General features: G+C 46.0%; 1 protein-coding gene across 1 annotated transcript in view; it reads right to left on the bottom strand.

The window, feature by feature from the left end:
* Positions 1-22,466, bottom strand: part of KPNA3 (karyopherin subunit alpha 3) — a 99,991-nt gene extending 77,525 nt beyond the window's left edge. The window contains exon 1 of the mRNA XM_069758862.1: positions 22,312-22,466. Coding sequence (XP_069614963.1) covers positions 22,312-22,380 — 69 coding nt within the window. The 5' untranslated portion in view covers positions 22,381-22,466. The remainder of the gene's footprint in view (positions 1-22,311) is intronic.
* Positions 22,467-24,375: the final 1,909 nt, after the last annotated feature.

Consider the following 24,375-nt stretch of genomic DNA (forward strand, 5'->3'; position numbering starts at 1 on the left):
ATTTTTTTTTTCTTGATTTCTTTCAGTGTTTCTTAAAGCCAGAAACTTCCTATTTGAAATGACTTTAGTTTTGTGCCATGTCGGTGATCTGCTTTTTCACTACAAAATTACACAACTGAATGAACATCCGCCAAGACCAGTGATTCCATAATTTTTGCCAGGGGTTGTAGAACAATATTGTAGCCCTATTTGCCTGTGAGATAGAAGCTGAGAGGAATCTGCAGACGTGTCACTTAGGGCATGTGCACACGTTGAGTAAAATTTCTGCATAATTTCTGCCTATCTTGGCAGGAAAAATGCAGCTGCAAAAAATCTGCGTTTTTGCCCTGCGTTTTTGATTGATTTGAATAAAGTCAATGGTGGAAATGGTGGATTTGACATGCTACAGATTATGTTCTGCAAGTCAAAAATACTCAAGGTGTGCAGGACACTTTAGGTTTCTCATTCACCTTGCTGGCATCAGGTCTTCACAAATCTGTGTGAAAAAACAATACAAAAACGCACCAAATTGGCAATGTATGCACATACCCTTATAATCACACACAGCTCTGCAGAGAGCGGCCATCACACATCATTGATAACACTGGTAACCATCACACTGATAACTCATCCTTCATGCAAAACAAGCTCTGGAGGCAGAGTTATCTTCCAGGCAGCGTCTTCCCAGAGCCTGGAAGAGGTCATTTACATAAAGTGATAAAAGATGATTTATCATCCGCAAGGCATCTGATATGAGGCATGCTGGGATCACTCTTCTCAGCAGGCTGTAACCTGTATGCCCATATTAATAGTTTAGATAAATAAAATGTGGTAACAGATTCCCTTTAAGGGCAACATACATATTAACCCCTTCGCGTCAGCCGCCGTACTAGTACTGCGCTGCCGGCACTGCATATGTGCCAGCAGCAGTACTAGTACGGCGCACCGATCAACGCGGTCTCGCGCTGAGCGCCGCGGTGATCGGGTGCGGGTGTCAGCTGTATATGACAGCTGACACCCCGCAGCAATGCCCACGATCGGCGCTATCGCCGATCGCGGGCATTTAACCCCTCTGATGCCGCTGTCAGTAGTGACAGCGGCATAGAGGGGCATCGCGCAGGGACGGGGGCTCCCTGCGCTCTCCCACCGGAGCAACGCAATGAGATCGCGTTGCTCCGGTGACCCGGAAGGAGTCCCCGGATCCAAGATGGCCGCCGGACTCCTTCCGGGTCATGAAGTGACCTGGCTAGCCGGCGCCTGCTAAGAGCAGGCGCTGGAAAGCCAGCTAAGCTGCCTGTCAGATCGTTGATCTGACAGTGTGCTATGCACAGTGTCAGATCAACGATCTGATCTAATACAGAGATGTCCCACCCTGGGACAATGTTAGAAAGTAAAAAAAAAAAAAAATAGAATGTGTAAAAAAAAAAAAATTTAAAAAAATCCCCAAATTAAAAAAAAAAAAAACATTTCCCAATAAATACATTTATTTATGAAAAAAAAAAAAAAAAAAAATAAATGTACACATATTTGGTATCGCCGCGTCCGTAACGACCCGCTCTATAAAACTATCACACTAGTTAACCCCTTCAGTGAACACCGCAAAAAAAAAACAAGGCAAAAAACAAGGCAAAAAACAACGCTTTATTATCATACAGGCGAACAAAAAGTAGAATAACACGCGATCAAAACGACGGATATAAATAACCATGGTACCGCTGAAAACGTCATCTTGTCCCGCAAAAAAAAAGCCGCCATACAGCATCATCAGCAGAAAAATAAAAAAGTTATAGCTCTCAGAATAATGCGATGCAAAAACAATTATTTTTTTATATAAAATAGTTTTTATTGTGTAAAAGCGCCAAAACATAAAAAAATTACATAAATGAGGTATCGCTGTAATCGTACTGACCCGAAGAATAAAACTGCTTTATCCATTTTACCACACGTGGAACGGTATAAACGCCCCCCCTAAAAGAAATTCAGGAATTGCTGGTTTTTGTTCATTCCGCCTCCCAAAAATCGGAATAAAAAGCGATCAAAAAATGTCATCTGCCCGAAAATGTTACCAATAAAAACATCAACTTGTCCCACAAAAAACAAGACCTCATATGACTCTGTGGGCCAAAATATGGATAAATTATAGCTCTCAAAATGTGGTGATGCAAAAACTATTTTTTGCAATAAAAAGCGTCTTTTAGTGTGTGACAGCTGCCAATCATAAAAATCCGCCAAAAAAACGCTATAAAAGTAAATCAAACCCCCCTTCATCACCCCCTTAGTTAGGGAAAAATAATAAAATGTAAAAAAATGTATTTATTTCCATTTTCCCATTAGGGCTAAGGTTAGGGCTAGGGCTAGGGTTAGGGTTGGGGTTAGGGTTTCAGTTATAATTGGGGGGTTTCCACTGTTTCGGCACATCAGGGGCTCTCCAAACGCGACATGGCGTCCGATCTCAATTCCAGCCAATTCTGCTTTGAAAAAGTAAAACAGGGATCCTTCCCTTCCGAGTTTTCCTGTGTGCCCAAACAGTGGTTCCCCCCAACATATGGGGTATCAGCGTTCTCAGGACAAGTTGGACAACAACTTTTGGGGTCCAATTTGTCCTGTTACCCTTGGGAAAATAAAAGCATAGGGGATAAAATATCATTTTCGTGGAAAAATTTTTTTTTTTATTTTCACCGCTCTGCGTTATAAACTGTAGTGAAACACTTGTTGGTTCAAAGCTCTAACAACACATCTAGATAAGTTCCTTGGGGGGTCTAGTTTCCAATATGGGGTCACTTGTGGGGGGTTTCTACTGTTTAGGTACATCAGGGGCTCTGCAAATGCAACATGACGCCTGCAGACCAATCCATCTAAGTCTGCATTTCAAATGGCGCTCCTTCCCTTCCGAGCTCTGCCGTGCACCCAAACAGTGGTTCCCCCCAACATATGGGGTATCAGCGTTCTCAGGACAAGTTGGACAACAACTTTTGGGGTCCAATTTGTCCTGTTACCCTTGGGAAAATGAAAGCATAGGGGATAAAATATCATTTTCGTGGAAAAAAATATATTTTTTATTTTCACGGCTCTGCGTTATAAACTGTAGTGAAACACTTGTTGGTTCAAAGCTCTCACAACACATCTAGATAAGTTCCTTGGGGGGTCTAGTTTCCAATATGGGGTCACTTGTGGGTAGTTTCTACTGTTTAGGTACATCAGGGGCTCTGCAAATGCAACATGACACCTGCAGTCCATTCCATCTAAGTCTGCATTTCAAACGGTGCTCCTTCCCTTCCGAGCTCTGCCATGCACTCAAACGGTGGTTCCCCCCCACATGTGGGGTATCAGCGTACTCAGGACAAATTGGACAATAACATTTGTGGTCCACTATCTCCTGTTACCCTTGGGAGAAAAAAAATTGCGGGCTAAAACATCATTTTGTGGAAAGAAAAAATGATTTTTTAATTTTCACAATGCTACATTCTAAACTTTAGTGAAACAATTGGGGGTTAAAAGTGCTCACCACACATCTAGATAAGTTCCTTAGGGGGTCTTCTTTCCAAAATGGGGTCACTTGTGGCGGGTTTCCACTGTTAAGGCACGTCAGGGGCTCTCCAAATGCGACATGGCGTCCGATCTCAATTCCAGCCAATTTTGCATTGAAAAGTCAAATGGCGCTCCTTCCCTTCCGAGCTCTGCCATGCGCTCAAACAGTGGTTTATCCCTATATATGAAGTATCGACGTACTCAGGACAAATTGCAAAACAACTTTTGGGGTCCAATTTATCCTTTTACCCTTGGGAAAATAAAAAATTTGGGGCAAAAAGATCATTTTTTGTGAAAATTAAATATAATTTTTTTTTTTACGGCTCTACATTATAAACTTCTGTGAAGCACTTGGAGGTTCAAAGTGCTCACCACACATCTAGATTAGTTCCTTAGGGGGTCTACTTTCCAAAATGGTGTCACTTGTGGGGGTTTCCACTGTTTAGGCACATCAGGGGCTCTCCAATCGTGACATGGGCTCCGATCTCAATTCCAGCAAATCTCGCATTGAAAAGTCAAATGGCGCTCCTTCCCTTCCGAGCTCTGCCATGTGCCCAAACAGTGGTTTACCCCCACATATGGGGTATCAGCGTACTCAGGACAAATTGTACAACGTCTTTTGTGGTCCAATTTCTCCTGTTACCCTTGGTAAAATGAAACAAATTGGACCTGAAGTAAAAATTTTGTGAAAAAAAAGTTAAATGTTCAATTTTTTTAAACATTCAAAAAATTCCTGTGAAGCACCTGAAGGGTTAATAAACTTTTTGAATGTGGTTTTGAGTACCTTGAGGGGTGCAGTTTTTAGAATGGTGTCACTTTTGGGCATTTTCTGTCATATAGACCCCTCAAAGTCACTTCAAGTGTGAGGTGGTCCGTAAAAAAATGGTTTTGTAAATTTTGTTGCAAAAATGAGAAATCGCTGGTCAACTTTTAACCCTTATAACGTCCTAACAAAAAAAAATTATGTTTCCAAAATTGTGCTGATGTAAAGCAGACATGTGGGAAATGTTGTTTATTAACTATATTATGTGATATAACTCTCTAATTTAAGGGCATAAAAACTAAGAGTTTGAAAATTGCTAAATTTTCATAATTTCCGACAAATTTTTGTTTTTTTCACAAATAAATGCAAGTCGTATCGAAGAAGTTTTACCACTATCATGAAGTACAATATGTCACGAGAAAACAATGTCAGAATCACCAGGATCCGTTGAAGCGTTTCAGAGTTATGACCTCATAAAGTGACAGTGGTCAGAATTGTAAAAATTGGCCCTGTCACTTAGGTGAAAACAGGCTTTGGGGTGAAGGGGTTAAAGGGAACCTGTCATGTCCTCAAGGCCCTTAACCTGCAGATGCAGGTTAAAAGTGAACATGGCTGTATGGCAGCCTCACTGAAAGTGCGGCTACTGGAGAAAATTAAAGGGAACCTGTCACCCCGTTTTTTCAGATTGAGATATAAATACTGTTAAATAGGGCCTGCGCTGTGCGTTACAATAGTGTATGTAGTGTACCCTGATTCCCCACCTATGATGCAAAATACATTACCAAAGTCGCCGTTTTCGCCTGTCAATCAGGCTGGTCAGGTCGGGTGGGCATGTTCACAGCGCTGTTTCTTCCTCAGCTTTACGTTGGTGGCGTAGTGGTGTGCGCATGTTGAAGTGACTAATCCACTGTGGGCACGTGAACAAGCAGCGCGCGATCTGCGCTATCACCCCCTGTCATCGGTGGGGGCGGCAATCTTCCTGGGGCCACGCGTGCGCAGATGGAGTGCTCTGCTGCACGGGGCTTCAGGAAAATGGCCGCGGGATGCCGCGCGTGCGCACAAGAGATCGCGGCGGCCATTTTCCCAAAGCCGAGATGCAAACTCGATGCAGCAGAGCACTCCATCTGCGCACGCGCGGCCCCAGGAAGATGGCCGCCCCCACCGATGACAGGGGGTGATAGCGCAGATCGCGCGCTGCTGCTTGTTCACGTGCCCACAGTGGATTAGTCACTTCAACATGCGCACACCACTACGCCACCAACGTAAAGCTGAGGAAGAAACAGCGCTGTGAACACGCCCACCCGACCTGACCAGCCTGATTGACAGGCGAAAACGGCGACTTTGGTAATGTATTTTGCAGCATAGGTGGGGAATCAGGGTACACTACATACACTATTGTAACGCACAGCGCAGGCCCTATTTAACAGTATTTATATCTCAATCTGAAAAAACGGGGTGACAGGTTCCCTTTAACTTCATACCTCCCGGGAGCCTCTGGCTTTCAGTCATAAAGGTGAGTGCAGGGCGGCTAGGGTCACAGCTCAGTACACAGGGAGCATTGGCTTGAAGTATTCCCCAACACTAACAGATCACTGGGTGGGCATCAGTTTCAGGGAAGACCACATAATTATCCAATGGGGCATCCTCACCCTCCCTCAGTAAAGTATGTTGGGGCGAGAAGGATAGTGCAGTATGAAGTAATTCTTTTGTTATGGAAAATAGACGCTACTCCACTATTACTATGAAAAACAAACATTTGGACAATCTTCATTCCTATGGGGAAATGAGGAAAGTTACTGGCCAACACCAGGTGTTCTGTCACCTTTATTTCCCAAGTTCTCACTGACAGCGTGATGGCAGCCAGGAGGAGTTGAATAAGGGCAGCCTGTTGTTCTCCACCACTTTATTCCAGGTCTATCACAGACAAAGAGAGGCGAGTGATGTGCTCCAATATCATCATAGACAATGAAGGAAGCCACAGGTTGCACAATTGGTCAGCTGCTCAGTTTTTTCTTCTGACCAATTTCACAACCAGGGACATACGGCAAATCCCTCTGCTGAATGGTGGAGGTCCAGTCAAAGCAACACAAATCTAACATATATCACCTATTCTTTGAGTAAGTGATCATTTTTAGAGTCTGAAATATTGTTTATATACACAGCAAACTATGCTAATAAATGCATTAGAAGCTTATTACCGAAAAGATCCCGCGAGCACATATGGAGATCAAGTCGAGCTAAAGAGAGGAAGCATTTGGTCATGTTCACACCTAGCAATAGTAGTATGCATTCCAAAATTAGCGAGGCACAGAACGGCATCCAGTCTTGAAATAGAACTCTATATCAGTTTCCCTTATGAACTAACATCATAAATGTGAGATGTTACTAATGACTTCCACAGACATTGGGCGAGTGAGTACATGAGATCAGGGCTAAATAATAGTTTCCTCCATGGTGCACAGCTTAGATTTACCTTCATAAGTGGAAACCGGAAGCACTTCAGCGACAAGTATGTGGGCACCCAAAATATAACTAATGCCAAAAGGCATCAAATATGGAGAGCGACCCCCTACGCTACAAACAGCTGGCATGATGGCTAGGGCTATATGTTGACTTAGGTGCTGTGACATGAAGATCAGAATGTCGAATTGTGACACTGCAAGTAGTCATTGTAATGAGGCACAAGAGGCCAAGGCTCCCACCAGGAACCTTCCTGGTATATACCTAAAACGTACAGCGTAAGAACGATGTGACAAGAGCCTGAGGCTTCCACTAGAAAGCTCCCCAAGTATATACCTCAAATGCATAGCATAAGAGGAATGTGAAGAGCCTGAGGCTCCCACCAGAAACCGTCACGCTATATACCTCCAATATACTGCAATGTGACACAAGAGCCTGAGGCTTCCACTAGAAAGTCCCCCGAGTATATACCTCCAATGTAAAAAGAGCCCGAGAATCCCACCAGAAACTTTCCAAGTATACACCTCCAATGTACAGCACAACACGAAAAGAGCCAGAGGTTCCCACCAGAAAGCTTCCCACTGTATATCTCCAATGTACAGCATCAGAGCAATATGACAAGAACCTGAGGTTCCCACCAGGAACGTTCCTGGTATATACAGTACGTCCAATGTACAGAAAAAGAGCAATGTGGCACGAGAACCTGAGGATCCCACCAGGAACCTTCATGGTATATACCTCCGATGTACAGCAAAAGAGCAATGTGGCACGAGAACCTGAGGATCCCACAAGGAACCTTCATGGTATATACCTCCGATGTGCAGCATTAGAGCAATAGGATACAAAAACCTGACATTCCCACCAGGAACCTTCCTGGTATATACCTCCGATGTACAGCAAAAGAGCAATGTGACAAGAGAACCTGAGGTTCCCAACAGGTACCTTCCTGGTATATACCTCCGATGTGCAGCATTAGAGCAATATGACACAAGAACCCGAGGTTCTCACCAGGAACCTTTCTGGTATATTACTCCGACGTACAGATTAGAGCAATATGACACGAGAACCTGACATTCCCACCAGGAACCTTCCTGGTATATACCTCCACTGTACAGCAAAACAACAACGTGACACGAGAACCTGAGGTTCCCAACAGGTACCTTCCTGGTATATACAGGTGCTTCTCACAAAATTAGTATATCAAAAAGTTAATTTATTTCAGTTCGTCAATACAAAAAGTGAAACTCATTATATAGAGTCATTACAAACAGAGTGATCTATTTCAAGTGTTTATTTCTGTTGATGATTACAGCTTACAGCCTATGAAAACCCATAAGTCATTATCTTCATTATCTCAGTAAATTAGAATACTTTGTAACACCAGCTTGAAAAACGATTTTAAAATCCAAAATGTTGGCCTACTGAAATGTATGCTCAGTAAATGCACTCAATTTTTGGTCAGGGATCCTTTTGCATCAAGCATCAATTACTGCATCAATGCGGCGTGGCATGGAGACGATCAGCCTATCTCACTGCTGAGGTGTTATGGAAGCCCAGGTTGCTTTGATAGCAGCCTTCAGCTCGTCTGCATTGTTTGGTCTGGTGTCTCATCTTCCTCTTGACAATACCCCATAGATTTTAGACGAGTTGCTGGCCAATCAAGCACAGTGATACTGTTTTTAAACCAGGTATTGGTACTTTTGGCAGTGTGGACAGGTGCCAAGTCCTGCTGGAGAATAAAATTTTCATCTCCAAAAAGCTTGTCGGCAGATGGAAGCATGAAGTGCTCTAAATCTTCCTGATAGACGGCTGTACTGACTTTGGTCTTGATAAAACACAGTGGACCTACACCAGCAGATGACATTGTGCCCCAAACCATCACCGATTGTGGAAACTTCACACTAGACCTCAAGCAGCTTGGATTGTGGCCTCTCCACTCTTCCTCCAGACTCTGAGACCTTGATTTCCAAATGAAATGCAAAATTTACTTTCATCTGAAAACAACATCTTGGACCACTGAGCAACAGTCCAGTTCCTTTTCTCCTTGGCCCAGGTAAGGCTTGGTTCACATTGCGTTCAGGGGCAACGTTAAACGGAGTACGTTACACCGCGGCATAACGCGGTGTAACGTACTCCGTTAACGCCGCCATTGAATGCAATGTCGGACGCATCGCCTAGCGCACGCCCAGAATGGGCGTGCGCTAGTGATGCGCCGTCATTGAGTGACGGACCCGAGACGCGGGCTGCAGCGTTTCCGGGTCCGTCACTGCTAGCACAGATGGAGCTAGCAGAAGCTCCATCTGCGCTAGCGTGATTGAGCGAAGGCACTTGCGCTAGCAGCAGCCCGTTAGCGTATGTGCTGAACGGGCTGCTGCTAATGCAATGTGACCCTAGCCTAAGATGCTTCTGGCATTGTCTATTGGTCATGAGTGGCTTGACACAATGAATGCGACACTTGTAGCCCATGTCCTGGATACATCTGTGTGTGGTGGGTCTTAAAGCAATGACTCCAGCAGCAGTCCACTCCTTGTGAATCTCCCCCAAATTTTTGAATGGTCTTTTCTTAGGGTAAGTTCACACAGCTGCTTGTCAATTTTCAGCTGCTTTTTACAATACCAGCAAAGCCTATGAGATTTCAGAAATCTGATGCACACACATTGGTTTTTTGTTTGATCAGTATTTTGTGCTTTGCTGCGTTTTTTGGACATAGAGCATGTCACTTCTTTCAGCATTTTTTCACCCATTGACTTGAATGGGTGTTGAAAAAAACGCAGCAAAAACGCAGATATCATTAGCTGCATTTTTGCTGCTGAAAATCCAAGGACATTAGCATAGTTACATAGTTATTAAGGTTGAAGGAAGACTATAAGTCCATCTAGTTCAACCCACAGCCTAACCTAACATGCCCTAACATGTTGATTCAGAGGAAGGCAAAAAAAACCCATGTGGCAAAGAGTAAGCTCCACATTGGGGAGAAAAAGACAGACAAAGAAAAAAACGCACCAAAAACGCACCTAAACCTGCGTTTTTGACGCAGCTTCTTTCCTGCCAAGAAGATCAGGTTTTGCTGCAGAAAAAAAAAAGCAACAAAAACGCCCGGTGTGAACTTGCCCTATGACTTTTCGGCTTTCATTGTCTAAGCCATAATCATCAACATTAACAGAAATAAACACTTGAAATAGATCACTGTTTGTAATGACTATATAATATGAGCTTCACTTTTTGTATTGAAGAACTGAAATAAATTAACTTTTTGATATTCTAGTTTTGTGAGAAGCACCTGTACCTCCAATGTAAAGCATAACAAAAATGTGAATAGACTTCTAGTGTGCTGCACATCGTATGAATAGTCTTGGGGGTACTCCAGTTACAAAGATTTGTGTAGGACATTTCTGTGTAGATGCTGAATGTAAAAGAGAACCACTCAAACAAATAATATTTGGGAACCTAGAAACAACCAAAAAACAGCAAGGATCCCCAAAATATAACTTTTAATAATTAAAGCTAAAATCTGTTTGTTCCAATTTCTGAAACATTGGTATTAAGGGAAACACAGCTCAAAAACCAAATCCGAACTGACCCTGTCAGGTGCCCTAATACTGGTCCCTACCTGACAGCGGAGGTTGGCACCCTAAGTTTTTGTGGTAGGCGCCCCCGCTCCTCGACGACTGGCCCTAATAGCCCTAGATAAACCCTGTGTTCCCTGAAAGAGACGTAATAAATAGTGATACCCAGAAAAAATGAAAAAAATATTTACAAAAAAATAAAAAAAATGTAAAAATTACAATAGAAAAAAAAAAATCAAAAAAATAAACATAGCAAAAAAACAAAAATTGTTATTTGCCCCCAAGCAAGAAAGTCCCTAATAGGGAGTACTAGAAAAATCACAACTCATTGGGTAGACACATAATACCGATGTCCCGTTTATCCAAAATATAAAAACAACAACGGGCCACTCCATCTCATACTTATAGATTTAAATAAGCATGTGGTTGTGTATGTCCAAAGTTTTAAATAGTCAAATGACTACCAAATATAGAATGTTCTCAATAGGACAGTAGCCCACAACAGCACAGAGACATCCCAACAAAAAACAGGGGACCTCCAGTGCACCCTTTCATTTTGTGGCATATTTTTTTCATTTTTTCTGGGTATCACTATTTATTACGTCTCTTTCAGGGAACACAGGGTTTATCTAGGGCTACTAGGTCTAGTCGTTGAGGAGCGGGGGCGCCTACCGCAGAAACTTAGGGTGCCAACCTCCGCTGTCAGGTAGGGACCAGTATTAGGGCACCTGACAGGGCCAGTTAGTTCGGATTTGGTTTTTGAGCTGTGTTCATATTTCCCTTAATACCAATGTTTCAGAAATTGGAACAAACAGATTTTAGCTTTAATTATTAAAAGTTATACTTTAGAGATCCTTGCTGTTTTTTGGTTTAGAGTTTAGATGCTGAATGTACATATTGGTGATACCTTTTCTTTTACTTTAGGTTTTCTCGTTACCGCTGCTTTGCTAAAAATGGCCTGACTTCTCCAGGTTGACAGAGTTCCGATGTTTTTACATTGATCCCTGTATAGTCTACTGATTTCTAATACTAAAAATAATGCCACTGATTTCTAATACTAAAAATAATGCCACGGCTCCCTGATACGGGCAGTGACTCACATGTGATGCCAGCACGCGGTCATGTTGACTCTGTCCTGACCTTTGTGTATCATTTTTTATTGGTTGGTGTCAAATTAATCTTCACGAAACATATTGACTCAGTTCACATTAGTAAATGGGAACTCTTAAGAGTACAAGGCTAATTAGATTCTCCTCTTCAAGGAAAGCACTGTAATCCAGGACATTAGATAATTGACTATGTAACTCTGAAATATGCCCATGTCAGCAGAAAAGAGTGGTGGAAGTTCACTAGACGGCTGTATTATAAAAAGCTGTATTCCGGACTAAATGTGCATTTAATTGGCACATTTATCAGGAACAAGTGGTCTTAAGATAGTCCCGATAACCATGCAGCATAAGGCCGGGATCAAACATGCGCAAAATATGTCCGAGTCTCGCATGGTAATACCCGGCATTGCCGCCGTCACTCCGGAGCGGAGCGTCGGCCGCATAGCAATACATGGAGCCGCATGCTCTGCTCCTGAGTGACGGCCGCAATACCGGGTATTACCATGCGAGACTCGGACGTATTTCTCGCATGTATGATCCCGGCCTAAAACTGACGGACAATCATCCTACAAAAGAGAAAATCGCCTGTTCATCAGCTGAAAAGATCTTGTGTGGTGCACAGAACATCAGCGTTTCAGCAGTGCATCAGCCTGTATAAAGAGGATCTGGGCTACACAGAACAATGGCAGCCTATGCACACAGAACGAGCCATTACTGATTGTGCTGTGAGAATCAGGAGTGCGGTCTTGTCTGTGTGAACAGGCTACTAAGCCATCGAATAGCAAACGTAGCTGCTCAGTGGTCATTTGATGCCTCCCAACAGCTACCTTCGCATATGCCAGGAGGGAATAAAGCCATGTGCATACGATGAGTATTTGGCCAGTATTTGACATCAGTATTTGTAGCCAAAACCAGGAGTGGAACAATCAGAGGAAAAGTATAAAAGAAACGTCACCACTTCTGTATTTATCACCCACTCCTGGTTTAGGCTTACAAATACTGATGTAAAGAACTCAAACACTCACACACGGACCTCTAGGCTAAAAGAAAAAAAGGAACAGAGTGAAATCAAAGGTTATAATAATCTCTAGAAGTCTTAAGGCCCCTTCACATTAAGCGACGCTGCAGCGATACCGACAACGATCCGGATCGCTGCAGAGCTGTCACACAGACCGCTCTCCAGCGATCAACGATGCCGGTAACCAGGGTAAACATCGGGTTACTAAGCGCAGGGCCGCGCTTAGTAACCCGATGTTTTCCCTGGTTACCAGCGTAAAAGTGAAAAAAAAAAAACAGTACATATTTACCTACCGCTGTCTGTCCCCGGCGCTCTGCTTCTCTGCACTCCTCCTGCACTGGCTGTGAGCACAGCGGCCGGAAAGCAGAGCGGTGACGTCACCGCTCTGCTTTCCGGCCGCTGTGCTCACAGTCAGTGCAGGAGGAGTGCAGAGAAGCACAGCGCCGAGGACAGACAGCGGAAGGTAAGTATGTAGTGTTTGTTTTTTTTAACTTTTACGCTGGTAACCAGGGTTACTAAGCGCGGCCCTGCGCTTAGTAACCCAATGTTTACCCTGGTTACTAGTGAAGACATCGCTGGATCGGTGTCACACACGCCGATCCAGCGATGTCAGCGGGAGATCCAGCGACGAAATAAAGTTCTGGACTTTGTTCAGCGACCAACGATCTCCCAGCAGGGGCCTGATCGTTGGTCGCTGTCACACACAACGATTTCCTTAACGATATCGTTGCTACGTCACAAAAAGCAACGATATCGTTAAGTGTGAAGGTACCTTTAGTGTTGCTTGGAGCCACTCACTTTTGAATAGGTAGGCGTGTGGCTTTGATGAGGTTACGCCGGCAGTAACAATTCATTAAGAGCATGACATGAGATTTTCATGCATGTTTATCTGCCAACACAATGCCACCAGTACCACTCACCTCCCAAGGAGGATGTTTGTGTCACCCAAGAACCAGCAAAAGTGTTATTAATCTGCAGATATGGGATTAATACGCAGGTTAATAGCATTAGCTTGCCCGGCGCCCGCACGTAGCAGAACACTGCAGGGAGAAAAGTAACTTTATTCCCCTGACAGCATCCGTTTCAGTCCCGAGGGCGGCAGCAGCAGCACGGGTTCAGTCATTTCTCCGAGTATACAGAGTGGCGGCTGTATCTATGCCCCTGGCACTGCAGACAATGGCACTGCAATGGGGACATGTGTCAGTCAGGGCCGGAGGCGCACTTACAGCCGCCGCTCTGGTGAGTGAGCCCACGCTGCTCCAGTGACAAACAGAATGCCGCCGTGGAGAATAAAGTGAATTTTCTATCTGCAGCAATCGTTTATGTGCATTCTCGTTGGTACAGGTTCTCTTCAAAGTCATGTGCCACATTTGGAGAAAAGGACTGCTTTCCAGCTAACAATTTCATTTAGGTCATTTCACACATCCATGTTTTGCAGCCCAAAAATGGATCCTGATGCAGACCGACCACAGGTCTCCCGACTCTACAGCCTCATAAATGCTGGCGATTTCAGGTCAGGAGCCCCACAGCTGCTCCATGCATCACCGTCTGTACTCCGACCACAAAACAAAGATGTGTGAAAGTGGCTTATGTGATAATCTGTTCAAAGCTTCCTCATTAATGACAGCCCATGTACATGTCCTATTAGGTATATAGATATCATAACCGGAGTATAATTTTAGAGATGTGATCAACCTCTCTAGTTTTTGATTGATGAAGTAATGCGTTAATGAGTCAGTCTCCTAAGGCCAGGATCACATATACAGACTGATTACAGGTCTTCAGATATAATCTTACAGCCTTATTTGTGGCTATGAAGCTGCATGTTTGGGTCAGACTTGTGATCAGTCCAGGCATTGTAGTCTGCATAAGGACAGTGAAATACGCCCGTCTATTCTGTTTTGGAACTCTATGATTCCTATATCCTGGAAAAAATATGAAGACCACCACTTACAGGCTCTGTGCACACGATGCAGATTTTGCTGCGGATCAGCAGCAGTTTCCCATGAGTTTACAGTACAATGTAAACTTATAGGAAACCGAAAACGCTGTGCCCATGCTGCGGAAAAAAACGCGCGGAAACCATGATGTTGTAGCACTCATCCCCCACAAGGTTAAATCGCTATTGATGCACATAATAGTCTAATATGTTCAAGAACTGTCTGATTCTCCTCTTCTGTCACTTGGCATCCTCTCTTTTTGGACGGGTGACTACTTTATCAGCATTCAACCAGCACTAGAGGTGCAGGAACTTCATATCCTTCACTTACCAGCATGCACAGCACCCACCATTGCCCAGTAATGTCTGCCCTGAACCAAAATCCACCTGTTATGTCTATATGCTGAAGCAGACAAGGCCCCTGCTCCACCTCCTGTAATCCATCTCTGTGTATCTGATGCTCCAGACGGATTACTTTGAAAATTTAACAGTAAAGGTACCTTCACACAACGATATCGTTAACGATATCGTTGCTTTTTGTGACGTAGCAACGATATCGTTAAGGAAATCGTTATGTGTGACAGCGACCAACGATCAGGCCCCTGCTGGGAGATCGTTGGTCGCTGAGGAAAGTCCAGAACTTTATTTCGTCGCTGGATCTCCCGCTGACATCGCTGGATCGGCGTGTGTGACACCGATCCAGCGATGTCTTCACTGGTAACCAGGGTAAACATCGGGTAACTAAGCGCAGGGCCGCGCTTAGTAACCCGATGTTTACCCTGGTTACCAGTGTAAAAGTAAAAAAAAAACCACTACATACTTACCTTCCGCTGTCTGTCCCCGGCGCTGTGCTTCTCTGCACTCCTCCTGCACTGGCTGTGAGCGCCGGTCAGCCGGAAAGCAGAGCGGTGACGTCACCGCTCTGCTTTCCGGCCGCTGTGCTCACAGTCAGTGCAGGAGGAGTGCAGAGAAGCACAGCGCCGAGGACAGACAGCGGAAGGTAAGTATGTAGTGTTTGTTTTTTTTAACTTTTACGCTGGTAACCAGGGTAAACATCGGGTTACTAAGCGCGGCCCTGCGCTTAGTAACCCGATGTTTACCCTGGTTACCCAGGGACTTCAGGATCGTTGGTCGCTGGAGAGCTGTCTGTGTGACAGCTCTCCAGCGACCAAACAGCGACGCTGCAGCGATCGACATCGTTGTCGGTATCGCTGCAGCATCGCTAAATGTGACAGTACCTTAAGTTGCACAGAAGGGTGATGCCCCTCCCAAAAAGATACCGGAGTGTTTAGGTAAGCCTATGTTTTCAAATAAAGTGATTTATACGAGATGTACATTATAAAATGAGATCCTGTTTGAAATTACAGGTACTATTTGTAGAGATCACCCGAGATGAGCGAATCGACTCGCAAGTCCCTGGTCAAGTGACCATCCCATTATTATGTTACCCAAATACAGACTGCCTCCTCCTGACATCTAGTCATGGTGCCTCTTAATAAGATGGATCGAGGCCACATCACGCCGACAATGGCGGCATCGCATCAGGCCTACAAATCCGAAGAGGAGCTGAGGCTTCCACCAGGTATGAGCTGGTTTGCAGGGCTCCTGTCCAAAGACCACAGAATAAAGACATTGCCGTGGGACCCGATTCAGGCAAATGTATTCTTCCACCTGTAGTGCTCCCCAGTGTGGCCAACGACAATGATGGAGTTCTGAGGAAAGGACCCAATTCACATTGGGTAACAAAGCCAATTATGTTACCAGATAACCCCCTCAGTGGTTATGAGCTGATAAATAATCACATGTCTCACAGACAGTCTTCAGGAAGAGCTTCCTGTTAGTGAGAAATAAATAACCCGTAAGTGTAAACATACAGTATAAAGGTACCTTCACACTGAGCAACTTAACAACGATAACGATAGCGATCCGTGACGTTGCAGCGTCCTGGATAGCGATATCGTTGTGCTTGACACGCAGCAGCAATCAGGATTCTGCTGTGACATCGCTGGTCGGAGCTAGAAGGCCAGAACTTTATTTCGTCGCTGGATCACCCGCTGACATCGCTGAATCGGCGTGTGTGATACCGATCCAGCGACGTGTTCACTGGTAACCAGGGTAAACTCCGGGTTACTAAGCGCAGGGCCGCGCTTAGTAATCCAATATTTACCCTGGTTACCATTGTAAATGTCAAAAAAAAAAAAAAAACACTACATACTTACATTCCGGTGTCTGTCGCGTCCCTCGCCCTCAGCTTCCCTGCACTGTCAGCGCCGGCCGTAAAGCAGAGCACAGCGGTGACGTCACCGCTCTGCTTTACAGCCGGCGCTTACACAGTGCAGGGAAGCTGACGCCGGGGGACGCGACAGACACCGGAATGTAAGTATGTAGTGTAAAAAAACGCATCAAAAACGCGAAAAAAACGCATGCGGATTTCTTGCAGAAAATGTCCGGTTTTCGTCAGGAATTTTCTGCAAGAAATCCTGACGTGTGCACATACACTGAATGTGCACCTACACTGACGCTGGCCCATGGTCTCGGTTCCGCCTCAGTTTCTTGTACCTTGTACAGTTGGGGCAGGGTCCGCTCCCCTTTGGGCTGTGCACCTTGTTTATTTAACTTTCCACAGTCAGGTGCAGAACAGTTATGTCTAAGTCTTGTCCTGCCCACATCCATATTGAGGACTGTTCGCACATTGCGAGGTGCGTTACTAGAGTTAGGGGTCATCTGATTGGGAACACCTTGTTAGTGGGATGGCTCTTACACTTTAATCAACACAGGGAACCTGTCACCAGAAAAAATAATACTATTAATCTGACCTGCAGATATGGGGTTAATCGGCAGGTTCAGAGCATTGTTAACCTGCCTGGCACCCGCACTTAGACCCACACTGCTGGGAGGAAATTAACTTTATTCCCCCTGGCAGGGCTCAGGTCTTAGTCACTCACCGCTCTGTGTATGGAGAGTGGCGGCTGTATCGGTGCCCCCGGCCCTAATGCCGGGCTATTGTTAGTCAGAGCCAAGGTACAATTAGAGCTGCAGCTCTCTAGACACTGAGCGGTGACTGGACCCATGCCGACACCACCCCTATGACTAGAACCCGAATGCTGCCGAGAGGGAATAAAATTAATTTCCTCCAAGTTGTGGGGGTCTAAGCGCGAGGGGTGGGCATGTTCACGCTATCAACTTGCAGACTAACACCATACTTGCAGGTTAAAAGTGTTTTCAGGTGACTGGTTCCCTTTAAAGTACCCTATGGTTTTTACATTTATTATTGTTAGGGTATACATTATTTTTTATTCTAGTTTTGTTCTGTTACTAGCAAGAGTGTGAATGTGCACCTACACATTGCACTTATACCAACAGGTGTGCCGGCCCACGCTTTTGTTTTTACTATTAACTCAGGAAACAATCGTTCAAAACACTATTTCCCCTGATTGTTTTCATTATCAGGATGCACATCAGCCATCGATTATGGATGTTTCTACCACACTTTTTCCTTCCACTCAATTTTCCATTAATATGCTTGGATACAGCACTCAGTGAACAGCCAGCTTCTTTAGCAATGACCTTTTGTGGCTTACCCTCCTTGTGGAGTGTGTCAATGACTGCCTTCTGTCAGGTCAGCAGTCTTCCCCATGATTGTGGAGCTACTGAAACAGACTAAGGGACCTTTTTAAACACTTCGGAAGCCTTTGCAGGTGTTTTTTTTTTATTATTATAATTTACTGATATAATGAAGATAACGGCTTTTGGGTTTTCATTGGTTGTAAGCCATAATCATCAACAGAAATAAACCCTTGACATAGATCACTCTGTAATGACTATACAATATAGGAGTTTCACTTTTTGCATTGACGAACTGAAATAAATTATCTTTTTGATGATATTCTAATTTTGTGAGAAGCACCTGTATCTGAAGCAATTCTAGCTGCCGATATATGTATTGTGTAAACCGCCAGTGATGCAGAAAGGGAGTGTGTGGCAGTAGTCATAGTGCTGTAAGGCACTGAAAACCACCAATGCTCTGCCAATACAGAAGAATATATTTATGGTGGATTAAATGACTATGGAATAGAGGAGATGTCCATCTTCAACAGCTTTTGCTGACAAGGCTGCAATGATGCCCCATATACAACCATCGCTGCCTCAGTGGTGTTAGGTTGGCAGACGACAATGAATGAGGTCGTATTGAATGAACTGGCTTAAATATAGGACTGATACTTTCTCATCCAGATATTGTCTAGTTATCTTAAGACCTGGCACATGACTCCCTGGCAAGCCTACGGTGGGCTATATAGCAACTCACCTAAACATGGAGAGCTAGTGTAAAGAAGGAAGGTGGATTTCAAACTATATGGAATCTGTCAGCAGGATTCACCACCTAAACTATTTATATGTGCATGTCCATCTTTCAAACAGAAGTCCAGCAATACCTTTACATTAAAAGTCCCCGTTGCTTACTATGAAAGAAGTGTCTGAATTGATATGCAAATGAAGCTGAAGGGCTATGGTAGAGCTGAAGCCTCTGTCACTCCAGCTCTATTCCTTGCCTAGTGCTGCCACTTCCTGCTTAACAAACAGCCTCTATGCTGTGTGACTTGAAGCAAAGTAGCAGTCAGACAAGGAGGCGGTGTTGCTGGGCAGGAAATAGAGCGACAGATGCTTAACGTCATCCATAGCTCTTCAGCCTCATTTGCATAATAATTCAAACACGGATTTCTCTGCCGCAGACGACCAGACGCATAATTTTTGGCGCAATTCAAGGCTACACGAAAATTTTGTGAGTTTTGACTTTCATCGACACTTTCACCAAGCTCCAACCATGTGGGCAGAGTTCGCTAAGAAACAAACCTTATTAATGGGAGTTGGATTTGTGGAGAGGCGCACAGAGGAAGGAGTGTGGCTCCAGCCCATCTCATCAAAGGCCTTGGTTATTCCCCGAATAATAATAATAAAAAAAAGTTCATGGTGTACATACAGCCTATAACTGGCCTCAGTAATTCTGAATGATTAATCTCTGGAGAATTATTTTATAACATTTCCTGCCCTGACAGCAATTTTTTTTGTTAAATCCCAGGGAACCGCTGTATGTTACCAATAGGACTGGACTGGTTCATGTCATAGGTCCAGCCTGTCTTCAGTTACATTTCTCTATAGAACAGTGAACAACAAATGGGAACTGGGTGGAAAAGCACTCTGTTCACATCGCTGGCACCACACTCTGCCAAGACAGGAGGAACGCCACAGTATACAGTGTTATAATCAAGATCTGGTTTCCATCATGTTTACTGCAACAATAAGACAATGGAGTCTGATAAATTGTATAAAAGAGTGATCGCAGAATGCAGAATACAACAGCCAGGCTCTCCCTGCCCAAACTGATAACAGAACAATAGATCCCATGCGGTATCAGGCACAACACGTCCAACATGATGCCACTGGAAGGCTGGCATAAGCCAGTCAACTTTTACATAGACAAATCAACAGACGTCAGTGAATGGTCTTGGCTGAATGACTGCTGTGTGTTCTTAGCAGCTGCCCCTGTCTAGGCCGATCACTGCCCTTTCAGTAACAAGAGGGCATAGGCATGGTACAGGTGATTATATTTGCATAAAGCCAACCACCACAGAGCAGGCCCACAGCAGCCACCAGGGCTCCTGTATCAGATGGCACAAACATGACAAGTAAGGATATCTGCGCCTCACAATGGGCACTGCAAAGGATAAATATTTGGTAAATCTTAGGCTAGGTTCACATTGCGTTAGTGCAGTCTATTCAACGCATGCGTTAAAAGGACAGCGTTAACGTAAGTGCCGGAAAAGATTGTGTTATGCGATCACGCAAATGCTTTATCTGCGCTAGCGGTGAGGGACCCCAAAACGCTGCAGACCGCGTCCAAGGGTCCGTCACAGAATGACGGACGATTATGGCATGCGTTGGCGATGCGCCCGATAATAGGGGTTAATGGCAGCGTTAACGGATTGCCATAATGCAACGTGACCCAGCCTTAGTCTTGTGGGTCCATCAATGTACAAATAGCGTATGTATTCAGTTAGAGTTGTAATCAGCGATCTCCAGGATTAATGATAAGCTGCTTATTGCCGGAGGCCCCACATGTACCACTGACCAGCAACTTATCCTGGTGATCTATGTACAACCTCATTAGTCATGTTCTCAGGATTCATGCACCTTTTCTACATATTTTGAGTTTTCACCATTCTCAGGTTTTTTGCTTGTCATCGGTGAATGGGACCATTGTTGTTTAAATCTAGAAGCTGCAGAAGAGTAATTAAAGGGAACCTGCCACCAGTTTTGGCCGATATAAGATACGGCCATCAACTTTCAGGGCTTATATACAGCATTCTATAATGCTGTATATCTGCCCCTTATACTCACCCGCGGGGCGGTCCGATCCAATGAGTGTCGTTCTTCTTGTTCCTGCACCTCCCATCTTCTTACAATCTCCGTCCTTCTGCTTGCTTCTTGTGGGTGACGCATCCCTGCATCGTCTACACAGTGTCCCCGGCATCGCAGTCCAGCGCAGGCGTACTTCTCTGTCCTGTTGAGGGCAGAGCAAAGTACTGCAGTGCGCAGGGGCTCTCACCTTTCCCAGCACCTGAGCACTGCAGTACTTTGCCCTCACAGATAAGTGCGCCTGCGCTGGAGCGTGTGCCAAGAAGAGTCATCCACACGAAGCAAGCAGGAGGGCGACCAAGACCAGCTACACCCATCGGACAGGACCGCCCTGCAGGCGAGTATAATAAGTTATTTTTCTTCTCTTAAAGGTCGGGTTGGGGGCAGATATACAGCATTATACAATGCTGTATTATCAGCCCTGAAAGGTGATGGCCGTATCTCTTATCGGCCAAAACTGCTGACAGGTTCCCTTTACAGCTGAGACTGGATTCATATAAAATACAATAAAAAAATCAAAGCATTGCATGTACCCAACCTGGTAGCAATTAGAAATGGTGTGAATCGATTTGCAGTGGTCAAGTTAGTAATCTGTGACTGCCAGACGGGGGCCACAAGAACTGCCACCTCCCTCCCGACATTAGTGGCTTTTCTATTACACCACGTCATCATTGCAGAGTGGCGCACATATGGGGGCTGCATCGGGCCAGATAATGGCCATAGATGAATGACGGGGCCGTCACACTGAATAAAGCGCCATCAACTCACGTCGAAATCAAATCTACAGATCAAACACCGGTCACATCGCTGTACTGATGGGAAAGGAAAAAGGAGACACAAAGTAACATTTATTATCTTGTATATTTTAGATTCCTGCCAACGATACACAACTCAGCCTGGCATTGCCAGAACCGTGCCCGTCAGTATGATAGTACCCACTTGTCACCTCTTCCCATATCCCAGCACATTATACGGTAAAGTGAGAACTACAACACGCGCCCTCAATGGCGAAACAAAGGAATGAACCGGTGGAAAACAAACATAGGAGCAGTGTCAGCAGGGACAACTTCTGCAAGGGGTCTGTATATTGCCCCACCCCCAGAGACCCCCTGTGCTGTGGAGGAATGGAGCCATGTACAGACCCCGGCACACTGCACTGACACACTGTAGCAGAGCCACCCCTGGACGAGGCCTCAGCATCTGACAGGCCCGGCTGACAGTGAGGGACCCGGCCTGTGGGTGCACACACGGTGAGGGCTGCAGTCCCGCCACTTCCGGGAGTCGCCTCCATCGTGAGCGCGGGGCCTGCACTGCAGAGCGGGAGGACGCGGCCCCGGACAGCAGCCGCCCCGACCGTCACCATGACAGCAGGAGCCGGCGAGGCCGCCCGCGGCTAACGCCCGGCACAGCCACCGCATCCGGCCCGTGCTGGGCGAGGATGGCCGGCACCTCATCCCGGAGGCCACCATGTTGGAGACTGGCAGAGGGGCCCCCCCGCCATTAGCCGGAGCCCGCCGGCGGCTCGGCGCCCTCACCTCCACATCTCTGCCCTTGTTCTTGAAGCTTTTGATCCGGTGGTTCTCCAGGCCGGCGCTTTCCGCCATGGCGGCTCCTTCTGTTTCTTCCCGTTACCGGCTGCGACACCACAACGACCGCGCCAGCCGCACTCCCCCGCCCTGCGCGCACTCGCTTCCAGGAGGAGGAGGGAATGGGGGAGGGGCGCGGACGTCACTCAATGGGCGGGGCTGTGAGTGCGAGGTAAGGAGGGGGCGGAGTCATTACGGGGAGCGGTGATAGGCGGAGTCACCATGCGAAATGCTAATAGGCGGAGTCACAGTAAGGCGTGTTGATGGGCGGAGTCATCGTGAGGGAAGGGAAGGCGGTGCAGAGATCCGTCGCTGGAGTCGCTCAGGCTCAGCAATCTCCTCTAGTATTAGTAAAGCTTTGCTCGGTATTTCCTCATGCTGCTGCAGACTTGTGCTGAGTAATGGTGTCTGTAACCGTTTAATAAAGTTTTTTTGTAGTGGCGGGCCTTTGTGACGTGCTAATCGTGTGGCATAGAGGACCGCCCAGAGCCTATTGGAGGCGTGGTCTTGAGCTCCACCCCCTCAGCATGCATCCTTGTCCCGCCTCCTGGGGGTAGCCCTGGCTCTGCTGTCAGGAGGCGGCGGCGGAGTGACCGGCGGGGGGCACTGATCACAGGGACGCTCCGTGTCTCCCTCCGCACTGCCCCGGCACACCCCTTTATAAGCCAATGGGGATGGTTCGCGTCTTCTGTGGCCCCGATGTGCCCGTCCTCAGTCACTGCTTCTGTTGTGTGACCGCTCCGCGCGGTGTGTATGGCGGACACCACAGTGCGGGTGTTGGTGACACGTGACTTTCTGCACAGGTTCTCCCTCCTCACTGGCTGCGTGTATATTGTCATGTGACCAAACCTTGTCGTCCAATCGGAAAGCAGCTTTCCCATGTCCTTGTGCAGTGGTCTCCTAGTGGAGGAGGCAGAGGACAGGCCTGGTCACATGACCCTAAGCGCATTCCGTTACTTCTGTGGCTCGGCTCCCGTTACCGCATAGAGCACTCGCACCTTTCTCATGTGCTGAGCTGAGAGGCGCAGCTCGGGGTTCAGCTGAGGTGGCTCGGAGTGGCCCCTGACCAGTAGTGTAATAGTGGGTATAGCCGGGAACCTCAGCAGGCGACTGACCGAGATCACTATACAAAGACCCATGCTGACCGTAGTAGCTGCAGAACATGCACATGGTCACTAGGGTTGAGCGAAACGGGTCGTTCATTTTCAAAAGTCGCCGACTTTTGGCAAAGTCGGGTTTCATGAAACCCGATCCGACCCCTGTGCGGGGTCGGCCATGCGGTACGCGACTTTCGCGCCAAAGTCGCGTTTCAATGACGCGAAAAGCGCCATTTCTCAGCCAATGAAGGTAAACGCAGAGTGTGGGCAGCGTGATGACATAGGTCCTGGTCCCCACCATCTTAGAGAAGGGCATTGCAGTGATTGGCTTGCTGTCCGCGGTGTCACAGGGGCTATAAAGGGGCGTTCCCGCCGACCGCCATGTTACTGCTGCTGATCTGAGCTTAGGGAGAGGTTGCTGCCGCTTCGTCAGAAGCAGGGATAGCGTTAGGCAGGGTCCATTAACCACCAAACCGCTTGTGCTGTAGCGATTTCCACTGCCCAACACCACCTTCGGTGTGCAGGGACAGTGGAAGCTACATTTTTTTTTTCCCCCTCAGCGCTGTAGCTCATTGGGCTGCCCTAGAAGGCTCCCTGATAGCTGCATTGCTGTGTGTACACCGCTGTGCAAACCAACTGCTTTTTTCAAAGCACAAATCCTCTTGTTCCTTCCTTTCTGCACAGCTATCTTGTTTGTTTGTCCACACTTTTTATTTAATTTGTGCATCAGTCCACTCCTTATTGCTGCCTGCCATACCTGGCTGAGATTACTGCAGGGAGATAGTAATTGAAGGACAGTTCCTTTTTTTTTTTTTTTTTTTTGTGGGAGATTAAGATTGACATTTCTGCTAGAGTGCAATCCCTGTCTGTGTCATCTCTCACTCAGTGGGCCATAGAAAGCCTATTTATTTTTTTG

Source organism: Ranitomeya imitator, chromosome 3 (genome assembly GCF_032444005.1).
Source record: "Ranitomeya imitator isolate aRanImi1 chromosome 3, aRanImi1.pri, whole genome shotgun sequence".
Lineage (NCBI taxonomy): Eukaryota > Metazoa > Chordata > Amphibia > Anura > Dendrobatidae > Ranitomeya > Ranitomeya imitator.